Here is a 24070-nt window from a genome sequence, read left to right on the forward strand (position 1 = left end):
GAATTATTAATATTGATTGTTTTGGAATGACAAATAATTTATTTTTGGTTAAACCTGACTTCGGACAGATTCAGGTGTAACGTTTTTCAATGCATACAAATATAAAACAATCTAGATTTGAAGCTTTCTTGACTGCAGGAATCCATACTCTTTGGTTCTTTCGGTAAAGTCACGTAGGTAGGAAAAGAAAATAATTCACGACGTTTCAGGCGCACACACAAGCGTCCTTCATCAGGTTGGCTTTCCCACCGTGAACCTGATGACGGACGCTTGTGTTGTGTGCCCGAAACGTCGTGAATTATTTTATTTTATATCTACGTGACTTTGCCGAAATATAAAATAGCTAAAGCGTGCATATTGCTTAATCGCTTATTTTTATTACTAGATTAGAACAATATTTTAATCATTGCAATAGATTTCTTCCGGGGCTCTTCATGGCGCTTATGTGCCTTCCAGACCTTGCTTACTACCATTGGTGCATAATGTGATTACATAAGGAATGAAATAACAATGACACTGAAACAACCAGCTATTTACTTGCTCACGTGCATCGGCTGATATTTTGAGTCGGGGGTGGACAGTGGCCAGCTTGCAAGTGAGGATGGTGAAGAGGTTAGAGGTGGGTAGGGAGGCAAGACCTTCACCGACCAGGTGTTGCCCTTGCCACTGCGGCTCCGTTTATTTTTGGTCTTAACTTTTTGATGGTGCCCGTCAGCTATGCTGGAAATGTTTACATTGCTTTATCCACGGCATGTGGATCCCTGTGCGTGCGTGTGTCCGTGCCTCCCCGCTCCCTCCCCCCGTCTGTGTATCGGTTTACATTAGGCAGTGCAGAGACACCCTTCACGAACAACGTGCAAACGACATTTGCTTTTCACGAGACGTAAATTGTGTGCATGCTGCTGCTGTGGGTAAGCTTTTCGACTTGTCCTGTCGACCTCATAGCCGGTGATCGAGCCGCCGTGTGGACATATATCACGACGAATGCACGGGGTACCCTTAAGAAAAAGGACTTTAAAAAAAGATCTGTATTTTATACCCAACCGTTAAAATTTCAGGAAATGTTCTCTGCACCCTCTGGGGTATTAGTGGATTTTCAAATAGTGTTCAATTATTCAGTGGTTCTTTGGTTTGCTGTGCAATGTCCTCGGGAACGGTACAACTATTGGTATGATCAGATAGTGCTTAAGCATACCATCTTGAAATACGGTGCGTGGCATTAAATGTGTTTTAATTGTAAGGATCACCTTCAACATATGATTAAAACCTTTTTTTTTACTAAACATCCTCACACACTTTTTTGGCATGTATTCAATATAGCATTGCTTGTAATGTTAATGTTTGATCTGTGTTTCCCTAAGCACACTGTACTAGAGTGTGATAGTGCCCCCATCACAGCTTGGCGCGGTGTCTAATTAGTTCATTTGTAGCCCCTAGGAATTCATAAGCGGGTTTTAGTTGGGGTACAGATCACACGGACAATGCCCCACCAAGGCACACATGGAGTTTGACCTTTTACATTTTTTTATCCTTTTATGTTCACACTTAAAATACCTTTTTCCTCCCTCTCTCTCGCTCTCATGTAATTTCTGCAGCCGCGTGGCGCCCGGTGGGGCCCCGCGAGATGGAATGTTGTCCCCTTCCAGCACGGGGGGCGGTTGCCAACTGTTCAATTTTACATCCTGCAAAATCGCGTGCAGGCCTGAGCAAAGCAAATACCCAACGTCGTCATCGCGCGCTCTCTGATGAGCCCTGGAATGCCTCTGAAGGCTGGCTCGACGGGTTTTTAGGGGCTGTTTAGTTCTGGTTTTGTGCTCGTGACACGGTCACGTGGAAGGGGGGTCTCTCTTTTCCCCCGTGCGTGCGTGACAGCGTGTGGAAGGGGGCCCTTATGCCAACTCATGATTACACAGAACCCCTGTCGTGAGCTGTCGACCACGTGTTAAAGCGCTTTGAAGTGTGCTTGTCACTCTTAAACTGTCTGCTAAGTTCATTAAAACGTTTTGTTTCACAGTTGCTTAGCTTTATTAAGGGAGAGAAAAAGTCCCACTCTACATGTTTAATGACCCTTGTTATTGCATATTCTCGTGTTTTTAGGGCAAGGAATATTGCATGCTTAGAGTATGAACTATGGGGAATTTGAAGAATTACAGTGCACTATTCATTGCTGATTGGTAAAAAAAAAATGCTGTTGCGCCACTTAAAATAATTTCTTGCTATAAAAACATTGTGCGCTAATTAGAATAAAATTTTAATTAATTGTGTGCACTCGGTACAAAGCCCCCGTCCAACATTTTTTAATTTTCATGCAAATCTCAAGAGTGTGGTTTATGGATTTGACCACCGTTCTCATGAGACTTGCCTTCTCTGGCCTTCACTAATATTTAGCATATTTCAAGGAAGATTAAATTGCCACGCTTTATAAAGAGCGGATTCTTTGTGGCTTACGTGCGCTTTAACTTATTAAATGTGTCGTGTATTATTTCAACCCGTGGGGCAATTGCAGTGGGGGGGTTTTGTTCTTGCCAAATGTATGTGCAGACATCACGGAGTACAATGTAACTTCCACTAACAAGGACGTTTGTGTTGTAAGGAGTCAAGGTGGTTTAGCTTTCAAGGTATCCAGTTGCTTCATTTGAGCCATTGGAATGTGTGCCGTGTATGCACCTTAGGTGTACGTGTACATTATTTTCACACAGATACAGTGACATGCACTGAATGTCGGCATTGTTCATTCCCCTGTAGGGGGAAATGGTAAAGGTATGGTCACAGTTACTTGCAATAACAGCCATTACATCCGTTGAGACCATTATCATTGGTAAATTATGAGAAGATCATTATAGATTTTAATCCCCGTACATTTTCAAGAATGCTTTGATGTAAATTAACACTCTTGATAGTGTATGAACATCCAAAGACCTGTCATATTGTCCCTACTTAGCGACTTCGCCCCCTCCCTCTATCACACCAATGCCTTTTTAACAGTTTACGATCTGGCACTTAAGTTGACATTGCCGACCGTGCAGAGGATTAGGCAAATTCCCCGCATCCGACTCTGCTCTCCGCCTGTTGCCACACACACACACGCGGCCGTAATTAATGTTGCTGCTGCTGCTGCCAGAAGGGTGGGGAAATGGCTTCTGGACGGCGGGCCGTACCAACCTCTGCCGCTACCGTGGGGGTGCCGGCCGCGGGTGGAGAGCGACCCTGGGGGTTTTGGGCGGCAGTGTCAGGGAGGTGCGCGCGTTTGCCGTTGCCACCCACTCACCCCCCCTCTCTCTCGCCGCCGCCGCGCTCATTTAACCCCCGACGTGCGTGCCTTCGTCAAAGGCGCGCACACTCAACGCGCGCGCGCGCGTGTATATATTGGGCTCTCGTACACAACGACGCGGCAGGAATCTCCGCGTAGATGTTTTGCTTGCGCGCGGGCGCCGCAACGAGAGGACACGGTCGGTGGTGGGTGTCTTCCACTATTACGCGCAGTCGCCCGCGGCAGGCAGGGAGTGGGGTGGGTAGGGTGGTGGTGGTGTTGGTGGGGGGTGGTGGGACCAGCAACGGGGTTGGGATTTTGCCGGGCGGTGGACGGGCGGGGAGTTAAAATTGGGCGAGACGGGGCTGGAATTTGCTCTGTCCAAACAATGCGTCTGCGAGGTCTCGGTCCTGACATGTCCGAACTTGCGAGAGCCCCACTTGCTGAGAGCTAGGGGGAGAGAGAGAGAGAGGCGAGGCACATCCACGCGCACGCGTAGTGCAGGCGAGAGAGAGAGAGGGGAGTCGGGCAGGGCTGGGTGTGCATGCTCCGCGTTCGGCACTCTGCGCCTCAACTCGTGGCGTGCTCCACATGCCACCGACCGCCAAGATGGGCTTCTACGGCACACTCAAGATGATCTTTCATAAAGTAAGTTTACAAAAAATGATGTGCTTAATGTCATCATCCCCCTTGTTTCAGTTGAGCAGCAGTCAGATGCCAAGCCCAGCATGTCGCATTAGGGAAAACATTCCGGTGTTTGTGTTCGACCTAGCAGCGTTTTGTAAGCCGTGATTTATTTCTCACCCGTGTTTGTAAACATGCATTACTTTCATTGTGGAATGAGTGATGATCCTGGCGTACATTTGCTTTGCTATGAAAACACTTTATTTTTCACGCCTCTTGCACAGAGAATACAAATTGCAGAGCTCTTAGTGCCAGATAGATGTGCTTGCTTTTTTTATACAAGATTCACCTGCGACCACGTATCTTATTTAAAAGGTGTATGCTTTTCAGAATTTAATGAAAATCAATGCATGACTGATGCGAGTGTGGGAATATTGCTGAAGTTGTTTGATAAATGTTAATGATATCTAATGCCACTACGATAGCGCAGACTATACAGTACTGTACGACTTAATATTTAACCATTCGATGCAATGTAAATAATTACACCAATGCATTGTTGAGTGATCACGCGTTTGCCGTAACTTTTTAAGGGGGGGGGGGGGCGTGGTGGGGGGTATAGGTCAAGCTATTAATGAGGGGCCACTGTTTATTGTACTCTGGAACATTTTCAAGTGTTCAAAAGACCCAGCAATCCTGTCCATGGCCAGACAATGAGTCTGCAGCCTTTCTGCCTGTAACATCACGAGCTGTCACTCGGGATCCATCACATCTCCACCTCCCACCCCACCCCGCTCATGAATACACATGGTGATGCGCGCACACTCTGGGCAAATTGCACACACACCGCATCGAGCAGGACCACTCGCCCACGCTCGCGCGCGCAAACTCGCCGGGTCTCACCCACGGCCCGTGCGCAGTGCTGTGTCCCTCCCAATGCGGACGCGCGCATTGGGAGGGACAGCACTGCCCACCAAAATCTTTTGGAGTCATAGCGAATCAAGCCTTGGGTGGGTTATCCCCCCCATCCCCCTCCAAAAAAAAGAATGCAATCTCTTTTCGTTGCTGCAACGGCAGTGATGTACGTCCGCCTTGGCAGATGAGGGGGGGGGGAGTGCTCTCCCGTGTCCTCTGCTAAGCCGCCGCCAGCACTTGAGCACCACGCACTCCTTTTGCTTAATTGCGTGGAGTACAGATTGCGCGTGCGCTCTGGCCGCGAGCACGTGCCAGCCAGCGTGTCCTCAAGCGGCTGGAGGGTCCGGGCTAATCATCGCTCCGTATGGGGCCCCGGGTCTTAGCCAGGGCTGGGGCAGGGGGCTGTGTGTGGGGGGGGGGAGGAGTTGTTTGTCTGAAAGCTGGCACAAAAGCCCAACCGTGTTACTGCACGTCGCCTCAATTTCCTGCAGCGCGTGCTTTTTGGGGTTTATTCCGTAGCTCGTAAATATTCGGTCTCCGGTAGAGTAGCGATAACTCGGATAAATGTCAAGTTGTGCCTGATAACGCCGTTTTCATAACTGCTGGGGGGGGGGGCTTGTCTTTTAGGGCTTTCGCGTGCAATTGCTGGGTATTTGCGATCACATGCTCATCATATGAACAAGCCGCACGGAATTTTGCAGTGATTTGAAACGTGAATAATTCAACGCCGCTACGTATCTTCTCCCCGTGCCGTCATAAAATATTGCAATTGAGAAAACGTTTCCACCAAAATCATTTGTTTAATTGCGTGTAATTGCATTGCCGCATTTCACGCCGCAATTTCGCAGTACTGCATCTTCTAGCATGGTAACAAATTAGTCGTGAGCTCATATAAAATAAGACCTCATAAAAAATAATGAGCGACCTTACATTGTTGTTATTACTTACACATTCATAAAGTGTGTGTTTCGATTTCCATGCAGCTGTATGTTGTATTATTTAGCATATCCAGTGCACGACTCCGACTCCTGATGCTTTAAGGCTAGAGGGAGCCAGCCACATTGCAATCTTAATGAAGTGCAAAAACTTGGGGGCTTCTCCTGCATGTGCGCCTGTCATCCGTCACCAAGTGGCCCCGGGGGTTCAGAGAATCACCCCAAAGACTCTGGAGTGCTGCTTCTACTGCTGTTATTAACCAGAAATACCACGATTATCTTGGAAATTATTACCGTGGATATTGTCATCGTCGCGTTTGGTTGCCGTCGGAACCTCCTTTGCACTCTCTCCGGCTGTAGAAGGCTGCGATGCGTCTCGTTTTCGCCGCAGAATACAAATGTTTTGACATTACTAGCAGCCGACATCTCATTTAGAAGCGCTTCTAACACCCAGTGACCTACTTTTTGTGAAGGCTGTTGCATCAAAAGACGTGGCAGTTGTCAAGTTCACACTGAGGCACGGAGCGTTTCGCCATCTTGTGCCCACCGCACGTCAAGGAGGGCTTGAGCCTTGGGTTTTCCGAGTGGGAAGCCTCGCTATCTAAATTAGCATGCTTGCTATCTTTGGGAACACCCGTCGGGACTGTATATTCAAGGGCCAGATGGAAAGGAGTAGGAGGAGGGATCGGCGCTGCCACAGGTGCATCGTATCCACGAACGCATGGAGCCAAGACTGCTTGATTCGTAAGCTGGGATTGTTTGATGGAATCAAGCGAAACAATTGCAGAAAATATTAAGTCGACTCGAAAGGGGGAATAGCATCGGTGGACTCGGAAGACACGTGGCAGCACGGAGGCGGGTAATGCTTGGTTGAAAAAGAAACCTCTCCCTAAATTTCAAACAACGTCCCGCGGTCAAGGAGGTTCGGCTGGCACACGAACGTCCGTGTTAATGAGACATCTGGGAGGTCTGCGCGTACAGTGCTGTTGCTGCTGCTGCGTGATATTTGCTTGCCCGCGACCGCCGCCAGACCGCCCCACCGCTTCTGTTTTTTTGTTGGGTTTTTTCTCCCCTCTTCCCCGTGCCAGACCACGCCGTGGCCCGTGGCCTGCTCGCGCCCCCCCCCTCTTCTCAGTTCCCCGACGCTCGCCCCTCCCCACCCCGACCCCACAGGCTGTCGCCGTTGCTCATTGTGTGACATTTTCCTGTTTTTGGTTCTGCCCGCCATCACGACTGTCTGGGCAGTTGCCCTTCTAGTTTTTTTGGCTTTGTGCTCAGCTGTAAATATAATAAATTATGTTTTGGTTTCTCTCTTGTTTCCCAATGCCCCCCCCCCTCACCCCCCATCACCCATAACATTTTCTTGCTCCTTCACAAATATGCCATCATTGTTTTGTCCTTGCCATTCCTTGCCCTTCATATTTTAAAATGTATGTACCCTAACCTATTCTTTTCAACACATCAATACAATTAAACCACATTTGACTTTCACATGCATCTCTTCTCCGCTTGCCGACTTCATTTTTCATTGACTTCTGACATCTATGAACCCTCGTGCACTCATAACCCGCTTCCTCTCCATTCTACCTCCTTGTGTCTATCCTGCTCTAAATGAACCACGCCACCACCCCCCCTCCCTACAACCCGTGAACCCCTGACCCTTTCTCACACAGATGAAGCGCAAGTCAGAGCACGGCCCTGACATGCGAGCCCTCTCCCCAGGCAAGAAGCCCTGCAAAGGGTCGGAACATCCCAGGTATGTTCCCACACGGAAGAATGCGAGAGGCAGATAACTGCTGTGTGGGTGGGGGAGGACCATTGGCTCTGGGTTGTGTGTGGGCCCAGGTCAGATCCGGTTTACTTTAAACATCAACTTTCAGTGGCCCATGCAAGGAATCTTGATCAGTTTTTCACGTACCTTTATATTTGTTTGCCTCCCTAAGCCAACATATTATTCAAGATGGTGAATCGGGTGCACGGCTGCCGCATGGATTTTGTTTTGTTTTGTTATACCACATCCAAGATAGTTTTAGGATTAAACAAAAAAAGACATTATTGTCCGTGCCTTTCAACACTGTGGCTATAAAGAGTGAAGGAAATCCCGGCGCATTTGCTGGCGGTTATTTTGCCTGAGACGGTGCCGCACAGCCCCGTCCTCCCATGCGCCCAGCCTCTAAAGCCCTTTTCCTGCTGCTGCCACAATTCTGCGCTGCCGTTTTGGGGGGCTGAAAATCCCTTCGTGAGAATGTTATATGGGGCGCAAAGCCGTGCGCGATGCTGTCACCTCGTGCTAGTTTGCGCGGCTGTGAATTTAAGCGCACTCTCAAGTCTCCCCCAGCACGCAACCAGCAGGTTGCCTAATATAAATGCCCATACTTCTTCTGTGTAATTTAATTAACAAGAACAAAAATTATGCATTCCCCACAGAGCTTTTCTTTCGTGCTCTTTCCATTTTTGGAATTTCAAACATTCGTGCGCTGTTTCTTTCCGAGGCTCGGGAAAGAAACGTGTAAATGGATGGATGCCAGGCAGCAGAGGACAATGCTACTGATGTCTGCAACGACATAATTGCGTTTTGTCTTTAATTGTCCAGATATCCATGGCTATCTTTCCATGACCATGTAGCCTGACTTTGCATATTTCTTGTCTGACCGACAGACGGGTCGTTAGTTATTCTGAAGTGAGTGCTAAATTATAATTACCTGACCTTGGATTAGAATAGGAGAGCTACGAAGAGAAAGAATACGGGTAATCTTTCAATTAAAGTGTTTAATATTTTTAGGCAGAAAATCTAATTAGTGCAAGATCTGCTTGGGGGACTTCATGGTGACATTTTTAGACTTGTTTAAAGTCGCTATATTTTAAACATCATGCATGATCAATCAAATATAATGCGATTTGTTGAAAAGATAAATAACTTGGCAACCAGAAAATATGTAATATCAACACACTCAAACACAAACAAAGCAACCTTAGTATCAGGATCGCTGAAGGGGACATGAGCTTAAATGCTTTAAAAATGTCAGAAGGGTCAAGAAAAGAATTTGAAATTCTTAGTTTTGAAGGGTCTTAGCTCACAGTGGAAAAAGAAACTTAAGTCGGTTGTCTCGGCTCAAATGACGTAAAGGTTCGAAAGAAAAGCGTGGCCATCGCAAGCAAAGCTGCCTGACGGAGTTGATCTCTTTATGGCCGGGGATGCGTAAGGGGGGTAATTCTGGTGTGACTGCAAAGTGGAGCCTTCCTTGTACCCCCTTCGGCTTCTCGCGTGTCTCCGCTAATTTTTTCACAAGACCACACCGCTCTCAGGTTTGTACGCGAGCCGCGGGGTCCTGCCCCCCCCTCCCCGTCGTCTTGTAAATGCACTCTTGCATTCCTGCAGCAGCGTAACTCTTGTGAGAATCGTACAGGTCAAAGGGCATCCTGGCCTCCCCTGGAACTGTGGGGAGAGGGGGGCAGCAGTGTGTGTGGGTAGCGTGCGGCTCCGGGCCGTGCAGATCTCTGCTTCTGGAACCGTGTGCCTGGAATAGCTGTCAGTTCTTTAGGCAGTGGCCTCATCAGATGGCAGTCGTGTGAGATAATCTTGCCAGATTCGTACACTGGACTTTTTTTTATTACTATTTAATTTTTAGGTCCTCTCTTTGAAGGCTGGCGATATCTCTGCTTTGGCCTCTGGGTCCACGGTAATGATTACAACCTGATAATCATCAGCGGGAAGGAATGAGAACCATAAACACACTGCACATCAAAGTACATCGATAATTTCTGTGAATTTTTGTAGTCTGAAAAGGATCAAATGCAAAAAACATTTTAAAAAATACGAGAATTCCTATTTTTTTTAAGCGTAATGTACTTACAGCATCCCATTTTTGTGCTAACAATATCTCGTACAACCTGGCTAGCATTTGGTGTATTGTCATCAGAACATTGTACTCGTAAATGTAACACGAGTGGTTTTAGGCAATTGCAGAATTGCTTTGCTGATGCCGCTTAACAGACAGTACCTGTAAAGTCGAGAGAGAGACAGCAACTGAATTGAAGAACCGGGGGTAAAATTATTGAGCATTTTTTGCTTTGTGAACCTGTTTTATTCCGATAGTCAAACATCATTTCCTCCCATTGCCCTTGCAGGCCACGTTGGTAGACGGCACTGCATCCTTTCCCTTTTTTGGATTTTGTGTTTTTGTGCATGAAAGAGGAACGAGCTTCTTCCTGTTCATTAAAATGAGCTTTAGACCAGCGTCTGTCCCGAGGATTCCAAAGCACACAATATTGCACGGCAACTGTAATGAAATATTCATCATTTTATTCTTTTTTTATTGGTACACGTTATTGAATTGTTTATTTTCATTGCTCGCAGCATAAGTGTAAACACATTAACGTGTACTGCATAATTCCACGGCACATTAAGTGTACGGGTGACAGTGTTAGGTTTGCCAGTGACAGTTGGCGCATTCCATTCTCACGTTGGGGTGCACCGGAGGCAATGATGATGATATTTTTATGGTGACGATGCACAGTTGCTGGCTTTTAAAACATGTCCGGTGCTCGTGTAGTGCCCTAGCCATACCCTTCGGCAGACGATGGCGATGACCGTGTGCGTATTTGCTAGCTTTTAACGCGTCCGCTATTTTACCGTTGCTGCCTCAAGTCACGCGCTGGGCTCGCTGCTGCCGTGCACGAGCGTGCCGACGACGTTCGGGGAGCTGCGTGCGGCGAGCGGACAGGGCCAGGGCTCCTCCCGTCGTCGTCTCGCGGGCGTCACTCCTCCCGCGGAGCTGCAGGACTGGCTCAGGACCTTCCAGGTAAGAGGCCGCGAACCCCGGCCGCGCGAAATCTCGACGTCCTCGCTCGCTCGTTCGTCGTCTCGTTTTTCCTAAACGATTAAAAATGAAATTACGGCAACGGCAGTACTTTATTTTTTATTTTAAAACATGATTTGGCTCTCGGGGAGACGTGCATCTACCGTCAGAGTCATCGCTTTAATTAAACTCCTTGCGGCCTTTTTTAATGAAAAGGATTTCATTTATGAAAAATGAAAAGCTGAACAATTAACTCAAAGGCCCGCACTGTTATGGCTGTGTTGCATATCGATGTTAAACGCCACAGCTTCCCTTAAAACAATTCCAATATCCACCACGATGAAACTTTGTGGGAATAATCTGCGGAGAGAAAAAAAACGCCTCTGCATGCAAACACAGTGAGGCACAATGGGAAATATCAGCGCGTAATCCCTTTGCTAGGTTATTAGTAAACAGGGCCTTGTGAACCTTAGCACACTGGTGTGGGTCAAACTAAATGGAATTAAAGGAGTTATTAAAAACATTAATTAGATAATGTAGTCCACATGATTCCTTCTGTGGGTTTTTTTTCCTCCTGCACTGTCAATCTTCCAAGGTGAAAAATCTAGAGCAGCAGCTACAAACTACTGAAGTATGGAATTTAATCAAATACAATTCAATAGAGAAGAGCACACAGCCACCTTGTCCTGTTCCCTGCTAAACGCTAGTGCAATACTCGTGTTTGACATGCAAAATGCACAAGTGCTTTAACTTCGATGTGTGAGATTTATTTATTATATGTTGCCACTCGGCAAGCATTTCCCATTTTCGCTGTGCTTCTCAGGCAGATGCATAGTATGATGCCGCTTGTTGGGTGGCTTGATGGCCTGTCTGGGGTTTGGACAAGCAAGAGCCGGGAGCCCTCGCGGATGTGATTGCGTCTCCGTGTTTGCGCGGTCCAGAGTCTGTCAGACTGACACTCGACTCCCCTTGCCTGTTACTGAGCCAGCCAGAAGAGATGGCCTCCACTGTTCAATCGATTGGTGTAATCGTCTCCATCATCCTACCTCTCTGTTCGCTCTCTCTCTCTCCTCTCTCTCCACTCTCCCTGCATCACTGTCCGTCATGGAGCTAAAACAGACCCGGCCATCTCATCTAATTTTTTTTTTTTATCGAAGCCACATCGATCAATGCGGTGCGCTTGCCTTTTCCATACCCGAGTTGCGTACTACCCATTGCATTACCAGCCCAGGCCTTGGCATGGATGCGACAATTTATCTCCCGTATTCCCAGATTATTTTTCACAACAAACCTACGCCTGCTTTCGTTTGTCTTTCTGTTCGTCTTGTTTGATTGATTTGTGTGCGTGTTTGTCAGCCTGTGTGTGTGTGTGCTCGCGCGCTCATCTGTACTCGAAATGGAGTGCAGTGTCTTATTTATACAGTGCCGCTTTGGTCAGCAGTTCATTGTAGTGATTCATTGTCTACGTAGAGAAGTGCAGGCACAAACCACACTGGGGATGTATTTGTTTTGTTTTAATGCAATCGCAGTGCAGCCAGAATGAATATTATGCCGCCTACATGAGTGCTGCTTCGTACAGAGAATTGTATTAGTGTATTAACTACAGGGAAGCCCTGGTAAGCCAGACCAGGTTGGCTGATAATAAAATGTGTCTTGTGGATTAAATGGAAGAAATCTAAATGTAATCAAATAATTTGCACACAGCATACATTGTAGAATAATGTATGTAATGTATACAGGAGAAATATTCTTATCTGCTGTCGCGAAACCTATTTTCCGCTGGGGTTGTCTGCCATTTGACTCCTCTTAACCATTATAATAATTAATTATACATCCAAAGGGATTTACCTTGAGACTAAGCTGCACTTTTATTAGCAAGAATTAAACTATTGTTCTCAAAAGCTCAGTTCAGTTGTGATCGGATTTAACTAAAAATGTTAAATTATTCACTTGCTAAGGAAACTCATTTATCATGGAATTGGGCCCTTGCCCCACAATTATACATTTTCATGGAGTTCTCAAAAGTAGATATTTGGGTCTTTATCCCAACCTATTGCCACGATGACTTGAGCATAAAAGTAAAGGCAGAAGGTGTTTTTTTGTGTAAAAAAAACGAATACCTCTGACCGTCGATCCTGGCCGTGACGTGACGTGGCGGTAGCACGTTCGCCGCTTGTTGCAGAGGTTCGCGGTTCCAACCCAGCGGCCGCTCCAATTAATACTGCGGCTATAAATTATGATAAATCTCGTAACTCTACACGCCATCTGCTTCACGGCGGACGCTCAAGATCCCCTGACATCATTCTCAAGAGGAGGGCCAGTGTGCGCCGGTGTCGGGCTCCATATTTGCAAAAATGGCCCAGTTGGCAGAAGAAAGCCCCAGGTCTATCTTTGCAAATGAGACTTCATCCTGATCTCTTGATTTCTTACCTTGGCCAAATGAAATCAACTTAAAACGTGACCCTACTTCCTCTAGTTTTTTTTTACTGAATTAAAGATTGTGCCATCGCACGACCGAGAGGATTGGCGACGGGGTGGATAGATCATGGATGATGATGATGACACACTCGCATGTACAAACAAAACGGGCTGATTTTAACGAGCGCAAAAGGCGGGTTCTTTGTTAGAGAAGTGTGGAGGCTTTCTCAACATTTGCTGAGAAATGGATCTTCAGGGTGTTTGGAATTTGCCTCTATGTTAAAAGACGTTCATTGACCATGGCGGCGTGGACCCATTCCGCCTGTGACACTCGCAAGCGGGCGTTGCCAATCATAACGGTGATGTTTGCAACCCCCCGCACTCTGCCTGTTGTTTGTATTCTAGAGCTGGAGTGGTCCAGAGCGGCTGCTGGCGCTGGATGAGCTCATAGATCGATGTGAGCCGCCGCAGATCAAGCACGTCATGCAAGTCATCGAGCCACAATTCCAGAGAGACTTCATCTCCCTCCTGCCCAAGGAGGTACGTCCCCCTTGTAATGGCGTGTGCTACCTTGTTTGCCTGTGCGACTACGTCGCCCAGAATGTGGCCTGCTCTTGTTGTCACTTTAAAGCTAAGCAGGGTTGACTCTGGATGGTGCTTAGATGTGTGACCACCACGCACTAAACAGGTTGTCATCGGGCAGGGGGTCTGCATCTGCAGCTCCGGAGCCGCGTGCGGCTCTCCAAGGCCCACTCCGTGACGTTCTTCACCACACAGTGCATTGCGGCTCTTTGATGAATTGAGGGGTCTTTTTTATCGAATTCGAAAAAAATGCCTTTTGATATTTTGGATGCTGACCCCTGTTAAATGGCTACAGAGCTGCCTTGTGAGCAGTAGGACGCAGTGCAGAAAAATCCTTTTTTTTTTCGTCCTTCTCAGCTTCCGTGTCAGTGCTGCGCTAAAGCCGCATTGACCAGCGTGGTGAAATATGGTCCAATAACCCCCACGACTGCACCTGCGCAGGCATGGCGAGGCCCTCCGAGAGCAGTGGATCGACGTGCACATATCACATGTCACTGCTGCCGTTATGTATTCATTCCGTAGCTGTAATTTAAATCTTTGCCGAGCCTTGGCACGGTCGCGTTATGTTAGGCCAGTGACTGTGACCTTCTCGTGATTGTTATGGTATCGAGAGAGATGAGAACAAATCAGAAACCGTTAAACAGAGACAGGATTGCTTAGGAACACGAGACAAAGTGGAAGAATATTAACAAATTACCCCTGTGTGTTTGTGCGTGTGTTGACGATGCGTCCTTCATAAATTAATCCATTCGCTGTAATCTAAAACTTTTCGCACGAGTTGTTTATTTGATGAACATTATAGCCCTCTTTATTTGTTCGGAAAACCCATGTGATTGCTAATGTTCGTTTTATTTGCCTGCAAGTCCCTCCGACGATGACGGCGATGTAAAGTACTGAGCTTGTAAGAAAGCAACACCTTTAATAACCTGTGGTCTCAGCAGTGTTTGCCGATGGCTCTAATGTTGAAGCACTTGTCCAGTCCCAGCATTTCCTGAATACATTTTCACACTCACACAGAGAGAGTGCTCTACCCATGAACTGCAATGTAACGTATTATACGTGCCGATCTGACTCAATAACCACTACAGTTGAGATTTCTTCTAAAATATCCACTTTAGGTTTTTCTTTCCTCTGCTGCTATTCTGCATTGCGTTTGCAATTTTTCCACGATTTTTTTTATTCCCCCCCCCCCCTCTTCTTCCTGCGTTCTGTTGCTGTAATTTATTGTGCCGGCTTACAGCATGACCTCTGACATCTGACTTGCCAATCTTGCAATGTAACGTATTATACGTGCCGATCTGACTCAATAACCACTACAGTTGAGATTTCTTCTAAAATATCCACTTTAGGTTTTTCTTTCCTCTGCAGCTATTCTGCATTGCGTTTGCAATTTTTCCACGATTTTTTTTATTCCCCCCTCTTCTTCCTGCGTTCTGTTGCTGTAATTTATTGTGCCGGCTTACAGCATGACCTCTGACATCTGACTTGCCAATCTTGGAGCCCGTTCTGTCCACCTCTCTAATGCCATGTAACGTTAAGAGGGTCCCTCCACCACAAGTCGACACGGCCAGGAGGTTGCACTCGGCAAAAATGAGAGTGGACGAGGGTTTGAGAAACAAATAAATAAAGGCGGCGCCTGGATCGCGCGAACATTGCCGAGGGCTGGCGTGCTTAGGGTTCCAGGATAGCTTCCCGTTGCGGAGTTGTAAACTAAGCGAAAGCTAATCAGAAGAACTGGGCACTGAAACAAAGGGGCAGGATGCTTTGGCCCATTGTTTTTCAGCGGTGGGAATAATTCATTAGGGTAAAGTCGCTATGGTGATGATGGCCGGCAGCTATGGCAACTCAAACTGATTGGCTGTAGTGCGCCGTGTAGGGGCAGCGCTCCGTCATGAATTGAGTGGCCGGGAGCGAAGGCTAGCTAGCCCTCGCGAGGCAGCGCTGTCACTCGTCACGACATCACTCTGGAAATTCACTCATTAATTCAATGCTCTGTTAGCGCGTTCATTTATTATTTGTTTAAAAATTAACATACATTGTATAAATATGACGGATAATCTGTCTGCCTTCGGACTGGACGCTCTCCATTTGCCGACGGAAATTCGGTGCCGCCAAACAATTCGGGGCTGGAAATGCATTTTATTTTTTCCCGCAACGCATTCCACGTGTAATTGTGGGATGCGGAGCACACTGAAGGATGCATTTTACTGACACCGATTATTAGCCAGATGCATCTGTGCATGTGGTTGCACTGTAACATTCCTTATTTCACAGGTGCCGTTCTAATCCAAGCTATTTTTACTTGCAGCCCTCAGTCATTGGCAGGTGTTTCTTGGATACGGACACGCTTGGGTTATCAAGGGGTTGCAGAATTTTGCTTTGTGTGAATTCCCATTTATGCATCCGTTTGAATTGTCCGTAATTTTTTTCCTCCATGTGTTCGTGTTTTGCAAAAGCGCGCACAGATTGGTTTGCTGCCTCTCATTATCGCAGATGTTGTCGTTGACATGTTGATATTGGTGTAATGGGCTTCATAGTGAAGGTGCATTGCATGAGAGAGCACCATATACACACACAACGTGCCATACATTTGAGACGAGCTACATATTGTACGCTCTCCACTGCTACGTATTTATGGGAGAACAGCAATGTCTTGATGGAGCAGGAAAGCAAAATTCGTTCAATTGAACCGTTAATTGTAACATTTTTATCACGTGTTTAATTGTCATTTTGATCGAGACAAGTCACGTGTGTAAGCCGCCACCGCGCCGTTCTGCTTGGTGCGTGAAATCGCGATGGGGCCGTCCTCACCTGACAAATCCGGGTTGCTGCTTGAGGGCATTTAACTGCCAGATGGGGGTCTGTGTGCCACCCTGGCAGATTGTAGGCTGCAATTAACTTAAATTCCCTGCCTCTTGTGTGTGACGCACCCGACGCGCCCCCCGGATGCGCACGTCGCATCTGTGCTCCGCTGTTGGCTTAAGGAGTGAGCTCTAATGGAATTTAGCCGCTTCACAGAGAGCCATTTACATTTCGTAATCTCTAAACGTTATTGCCAAGCGTGAGCTTAAAGGCAATGGAGGAAATTGCATTCGTAGATATTATTGTTGTTGTGATTTTTTTTTTTTACCACGATGCAAAATGTTTTGTACTACAAATGAAAAATAGTACCAAAAAAATAATCAATCCTCACTAAGCTCTGTATTCTACGTGGGTAAGTTTTATATTTTCCACGCGGCAGATTAAGGTGAGCAAGTGAAAAAGGGCGACGCGCACAATGCGTGATTATAAACATGAGCGTTTATAATGAGATCCAACAACATTTCTCCCACATTCCTTAAGGCTCTGCGTTCGGTAGCACGTTTGTTTGGATCACAGTCGCCACGCTCGCCTTGCGATTCGAAGTAGGTGTGATATTTTCTAGGTGTGCAGCTGAAAAAAGCTCCAGTGATAAATCGCTTGGCCCTTGGGAACGATCAAAGAAAGGTATTGGTTATAAACACGGTAATAAGGCATGCAGATTGTACATCAGTTTGTGACGTGTCATAATTTTTGTGCTCTCGCACATTTTTTGCCAGCAACATTGAAGCGCCCTTATAATTGTTATTATAAAAAATGAAATGTAGGTTAGCTAAGGTCCCAAAGGCGTAGTGGTTTCATACTAATGAATTGCTGATATGTACAAAAAGTATACACTCAGAAATACACATCAGCATTCAAACTTAGAGCATTTGTAATCTCCAAAACACTGTTACATTTACGCCTTCAGTTCAAGCTTACGTCATGCTGCTCTGCGTCTTGTAGCTGTTTCTTGGTGGGGGTGGGACTGTTTTTTTTAGCGTAACCCCCTGTAAAAGTCACGCCATCTGTGTCAACAGTTGCTTAATTGGACTTGCGGCCAGAGTGTAAGCGGCCCCCACAAGCCATGAGGGCTCATTGGGGACCAGCTACCGTTTGACCCCAGTGGCCTCTTGATGGCCTCTTTGGTCCCATCTGTGAGACCAGAAATCACTCCCCCCCCCCTCCCAACTGTGACCACACAGGGGAGCATGGGGGGGGCAGCCCCTGCCCCCCTCACAGTCTTTCCACCCCCCGCTCACTTAATCGTGAGCTCCCTTCTGGATCTGCGCAGTGCTGGAGGTCACACGTGTTGTTGCAACCGGTGTCGAAAATTAATTTGTCAGCCTCATCGCTTCACCACTGTTATTTTGCTGGTGGCTCTGTACTCGGGGTCAATCTGATGACGGGGGGGGTCCAAAATAAATGGAACAAGGGTTTCTGAAATCACTTTTAAGGGATTACTGTGGTTTTTGCGAAGAAACCTTTCCAAAATTAGTGTTCATTAAACTTTTATTAAAGGTGCACCGGTTACCCTGGACGTAGATGTAGCAAGGAGAATAAGATCACATATCCGATTTTAACGTCTGATTTATTGCCAGAAAGGTTAAGCATATTCTTATTTTTTCATCATTTTTCATATTGGCAATAAGGTCCCATAGATATTACTGCTCATCCCGAGATATGAATACGTTGATATTTGCATTGCCTTTGTACTGTTCGCCGTTTGGTGTTCTCTGCTCTGACACTGGCAGTGAGACAAGTCCATCAAGAAGGCTGTCTCTGGTGTAGGCCAATCCGTTTCAAAAGACGGTGCATATATTACCGGAGCATGTTTGTATGCATGTTTTCCCACAAGTATGTGTGGTTAATGCAGACTTGATGCCTTGTAATAAGTATATATTTGGCGTTTGAACATATCAAAGCCTAATCTTGATTTGAAGCTTTCGTTTCTGAAGGTATATTTTATTTTATACCTACGTGACTTTACCCAAAGAACCACAGAGTATATTAACGCATGTTTTAGTGCTAGGAAGGGTAAAGCGTCTTATTATTTTTCATAATTTTTGATACTGGCGAAAAGGTCTCATCAATTCATATTTCTCGTGTTAATTTAATGGAGAAGAACGCAGTGACTGTCAATCTGGCGAGCCGAGTTCGACTCCTGGCCACAGCTAACATCCGTGGCGCTTGCCAGCATGGGTGAAGTATGGTCAAGTGACCTCCATGACCGAAAGGGTGTGGGTTAGGCTTCACTTAGCAGTGTTTTGAGAATGGGCTAGAAATAGTTTATTCAAACGTAAATGTATTTTTATGGTAAAAGTATTATTATTTCCACAGACGTGATAATATTGAGTTTAGCATACGCAGGGTGAATGGGAAGGTCTCATTTTTCTCGGACAGTTACACCCTACAATCAGTTCAAGCCAATGGAGGCGATTGTCCCCCATGCAGTCTAAGCAAGGTCGATGCAAGAGAGCTCACTACACCTTCAGAAGTGTGTACCGTCGTCAATTACGCAGATTGTCACCTTGCCGACGACGAACTAAGCCGAGCAAGGTCGAGAAGCCGCCCTAGCCCATCCTGGTCCTCCGGTGCCAAGAGGCGGGCGCGCGCGGGGCTCTGCTGCGCATTATTCAGGGCGTCGAGCAAATTTGAATCTCACGCTGCGGATGGGGCGGTATGGGTAGTGAGGGGGGTCGGTGTGTGTTGCGCAAATGGTAATCCATTAGCTCACGGTGGCAGCGTGTCGAGTGAGGCTGCCCAGATGAAGGGGAACAATTTCACCAAAGGTGGAATATTGTGACAAGCACCGCGACCCGCAAATTGTGCGACAGAATTAGAAGTGCTGGCTGTTAGTTTAGGGAACTCGTCAGCCGTGTGAATGGCCGCCGCCGCTGCTTGGTTACTTGTGACCCCCGTCCCACTGCCAGGGTTCCGACGGGTTGCGATGGGGGTCGCGTAGAATCCACATTGGCACACGGGTGGACGATGCATTTTTTGCAATCGGCGCAAAACCAAATTCACCTTTGGCCACCGTGCCGTGAAACAAGACGTTTTCTTTTCACAGATGAAACGTTATCAAGGCAGTCTTTTCAGTCCCAGTTTACAATATTATTTTTTCTGTTTGCATCTCATTGCTATTCTTTCCTATTTGCAGTTCATCACTGCGAGCCTTTGAAGGTGTGAACCCTGTGTGAGACCATGCCCGCTGCATGGATGCGTAATGAGATGGAGAGTTACTGGATTTGTGTAAACAGCTGACCCATGGGAAGGGGCGCGTGTGCCACACATGCAAAGCGAGCGGAATGAATTAGTCTTGAATCGAGCTTTAACTCCACGTACTCTTTCAATGCCGCCAAATTTTACGACAAACGTTGGCATTTTATTTTTAAAATCAAAACAAAATCCACACGTCTTCCTCCTACAAACGTTGACGACGAAGGCATCGCGAGCACAGGTCGTAATACACATTTTGTCCACGTCCAACGTTTCACGGTGTTTCTACGCTGTCCCAGCCTAACACGATATGACACAGCGCTGCTTTCACAAGGCGTAGGCAATTGCGTCCGCTGCTTGCCCTGCTTGCATTTCAGAAGGTATACGGCAGTTTTACGGTACCTGAAGTGACATGTCCAAATGATGAGACCGCGTGTTTGATTTGTGTAAAGGGGTCACTTGCCACTTCGCTTTTTTATTCTGGGGCCAGTCATTTTAGCTGCAGTTTTGCAGCACTGCAAGGCTCCCATAAGATGTGCGAATCCAACACGGAGGGCAACTCATTTTACATCTAATCAATGAGGTTCACACGTTTTAAAGAGAGTCATTGTCTATGTGACCTTAACCGCACTGTAATAATTTTCTGTCACAACTAATGTGAACACATTTGCTGTATGTCAAGCAACTTAAAGAGCCGTATGTTTCCCCCCCCCTGCCCACCGCCCGCCGTCAGTTCATTTGCAATACGATAAATTCTCCGGTACTTTACAATTCTCGTGAAAGGTGACACTTTTCTTCCATTATCGTTTCTGACAATGGCACGGGGTAATGATTACTGATGGGGGCGCTGCCTAAGATATCGGCCACGCTGCTTCCACGTGCTGCGTTTCAGATTCCACGGGTCGAATGTGCGCGTACGCGGTGAGAATTTTTCCCGCACGAGGGTTGGTCGAGAGGTGTTTAAAATGGGATATTAAAGGTCTGCGCGCGATCGGACATTTACATGTAATTCACTCGCCGTTATTCGTATAAAGTACCTGTGACCAAATCACCCCCCAGACAGACGGCATCAAGACTCGGAAACTCAGCAGGTTTTAGCCTGGATAGCCCTCGGATCTGTTCGCATGATGCAAAACAGGTTACAATTACAGATATTTGCTGGAGAGTAGCAGACAGTGCATTAAAATCCGTTGTTGTATTGTACTTGTATGCCCCCCCCCACTTCAATGCTCCCCTGTCATAAACTCGCAGACACGAACCAATGTGGTGAAGTATGGTCAGATAACTCCTAAGAACTGCATGTCATGGGAAGGCCATCATCCATATCGAACAAAGGGCCACGTGTGTACAAAGGGGCAATTACTAGAGAAAAAAAAATGTATTAGCACCTAGCCTTTGTGATTACCTTTCGTGTAACATTGAGTAAAGTGATTGTGTGTGAAAGCTGCTCATGAAGACCGCCGTATTAATGTGGCTACCGTGCATGGCAATTTCTTCCTGTTTAACCGTGTCTCTGCATTGTTACCCGCTCCCGCTTTGTGGGCAGCTCGCGCTCTACGTGCTGTCGTTCCTGGAGCCACGGGATCTCCTTCGAGCGGCGCAGACCTGTCGTTACTGGCGCATCCTGGCCGAGGACAACCTGCTGTGGCGGGAGAAGTGCCGGGAGGAAGGTACGGATGATAAAAACTCAAAACATCCCCTGTGTAGCCTACGGAGACTGTCAGGGGAAAAGGCTTTCATCGAGCACCACTTTGTTGCGGACGGCACGGCTGCGTGGGGGAAGGGACTACTTTGGGCAGCAGCACTCCCAGCCACATTTGTCTCCCGTGTGCTGATGTTTTTGCACACTGTACCAAGGTACTCATTTCAGGCTTGAGTCCACCAAATGGAGGACCAGAAGCGTGACTGATATCACTCGCCACTGATGATGCCCATGGCCGGGTATTGAACCCGGGTTCGAAGTACAGCGTGCTAACCACCACAGCGGTCAATAACAACGCCTTTTTGCCACAAAGTGATGGTGAAGTCACCACGCTGTTTGTGCCAAGCTAGGTGCACCTTGAGGCCATGTGAAGTGTTTTAAGGCTTGCTTGGAAGGCTGTTGCGGAATTCCACCGACACATGCATGCACACGAAAGCACGTTTAAACAACTACACAAGAACACACACTCGTACGGAGATAAGTATGAACTTAAAAACTCGCACATGTAAGGAGACAACTGCCCCTTAATGGCACTACCCACTTTCGTAAATTCACGTGAAAAATTCAGTCATTTGAGTTCAGGTCAGGGTCCATTGCTGCTGCGGCAGTTTAACTTTTTCACCCGAGACAGTAAACGTTGCTGCTGTATTATCCCAGGTCACACAACTTTGCCAAATGTCATCGTTAATTAAATTTTAAGACACCAATTCGTACCGCACAACACTTGGGTGAGATGCTTCCCAGCCGAATTAACCATTTAATATTTTAATTTAATTTTTACGTGTAAGGCCATCTGGATTCCTTTTTAGAATTATGTAAAATGTGAATATATTTATTTATTTTTGAAGGGAAAATAACAATGGTATACGTGAATGTGCGGGGGAAATTACTGCTGCAAATATAGCAGCACTTTAGTGTGTGTCAGCGAGCCTGATTGGACATCATCCTCGCTGGCGTGGCTGCCACGTCTCTTCCTGAGCTGTTACTGACATCTTTGCTTTTGATGATGTTATTTTTTTTACGGACGGTCCCCGCCCCGTCTTTCCTTTTGCATAGAATATGTATCAGCGGAATACAATTAACTTATTCATTGGGTTAAAGAAAGGTCTTGAATATTTTTACACATTGTTATTATTGCAAGGCTGCAATTTTTTATCCACTTTTATTTGCCGCCTTCATTTCGATGGCATTTACCAACAATACTCTCGGTTTCAAGTCTTGAGCACAGCTTTCTTTCAAGGTCACAGTCTGAACTTTATGTTGCAGTCGGAGATAGCTTCTTTTATCAATTTGCTTTTATCCGTGTGTTCCGTCTCTTCTATTTTCTGTCACTCGGCATTGTAATAATGCAAAAAGAAAACAGTTATCCGAATGAGGAGAGGCTATGCAAGAGGGAATAGGGATATTTGCGACAGTGTGCCACCGGTTTGCATGGCCCTGAGGCTGTGAATAATTCAGCGCTGTTCAAGCGCAGGAATTTTCCATTTGCAGAAGATGAGGGGAAAAAAATAGGTATTTATTTTCCGAATTTGTTACCGCTTTTCGGAGTGGCCTTTTCTTTGTATTGATAATACCATACCCAAAGAAATGCACAAATTATACCCATAGTTTTTACCTGTCCATATTCTCATCTCCCTAAATACACCCTGTTTTCAGTGGAAAACTCTATTGTCAAAGTAATCTTTGTGCCGTACTATTCCTGAGTTGTATAAATGTTAACCTCTAACGAGCCTGCGCTGTAATAATTGTAAGGTTCATATTATACTCGAGCAATGTTATCACTGGATTAAAGATTGTACCTCGGACTCCACAATCAAGGTGGATCTAGATGCACGTAAACGTTGCAGAGCTAAAGGTGCAGCCGTGCAATTTCTTGCACGTTGGAGCTGCTGGCAGAAGGGCCTCCGTTGGAGTGAACCTCTGGAGGGTGTTTAGTCTCCCTTTCGACATTGACCAGACGTGTAAATGTATCTCAGAATCTTTATTTAGACTGGATGAATCCGATGGGCTATGAAGCTCTTTGTCACAGATGTCCAGCCGTGGCAGGTCGGCAAATTACAACAGCAAACAATAAAAAACGATTGGGCGCAAAATAGAGAAAATGGTAAGCAAGTCACTAAATATAAATAGATGCTTAAGACGCTACAGGTAAACCGCGCGTGACATCTCGGTAGCAAGATGTTAACTACCTCGCCTGGTATACAGGAGGTCGTGGGTTCGATCCCGACCCTGATACCTCTATTTTTGTAGATTACATGTCTCTCTCCCCGTGGTTGCGTGGATTTTTCTTCGGGTCCTCCGGTTTTTCCTTCCACATTTAGAAACATGCATTTAAAATGTTTGGCCGTCATACATTTCCACGTGATAAGCCACTTCGATGAGCTAGCATTTGTGGCCGGGTCGCTTCTGAAAAAGAGCTATTTAGCTCAACGGGCCATACCTGGTAAAATAAAAAATAGTTTAATTCTGTGTCTGGAGGTACCGGCTCGTAGTGCGAGGGTGGCGCTTGACCTGCTGCATTTCCTCCCCCCCCCCCCCCAACGACTTGCCAGGTCTCGACGAACCCCTCTACGTGAAGCGCAAGAAATCGGCCACGCCCAACTTCACGTACAGCCCCTGGAAGAGCGCCTACATGCGGCAGCACAGGATAGACATGAACTGGCGCTGCGGAGAGATCAGAGCTCCCAAGGTCAGCCCCAGTGCACGGCAAGGCTGCAGATTTCCTCTGGCCTCCACGCTTTGCCTGATAAGCGCTAGATTTATGCCCTTGGCCTCGTCCGCCTGCTAC

At 46.7% G+C, this 24070-nt stretch overlaps 1 protein-coding gene across 5 annotated transcripts in view; it reads left to right on the forward strand.

Moving 5' to 3' along the window:
* The window catches only part of FBXW7 (F-box and WD repeat domain containing 7), a 97480-nt gene that overhangs the window by 61593 nt on the left and 11817 nt on the right, over positions 1-24070 (forward strand). For 4 of the 5 annotated variants that reach the window (XM_078601125.1, XM_078601129.1, XM_078601127.1 and 1 more), the window contains 5 exons: positions 7398-7480; positions 10373-10526; positions 13347-13481; positions 21127-21250; positions 23835-23971. In XM_078601125.1, the coding sequence (XP_078457251.1) occupies positions 7398-7480; positions 10373-10526; positions 13347-13481; positions 21127-21250; positions 23835-23971 (633 nt within the window). Of the gene's footprint in view, positions 1-3585; positions 3899-7397; positions 7481-10372; positions 10527-13346; positions 13482-21126; positions 21251-23834; positions 23972-24070 lie in introns of those variants that run through there. The other variant, XM_078601126.1, reaches the window with a different exon arrangement.

This window comes from Lampetra planeri, chromosome 15, assembly GCF_965212315.1.
Source record: "Lampetra planeri chromosome 15, kcLamPlan1.2.h2, whole genome shotgun sequence".
Taxonomy (NCBI): domain Eukaryota; kingdom Metazoa; phylum Chordata; class Hyperoartia; order Petromyzontiformes; family Petromyzontidae; genus Lampetra; species Lampetra planeri.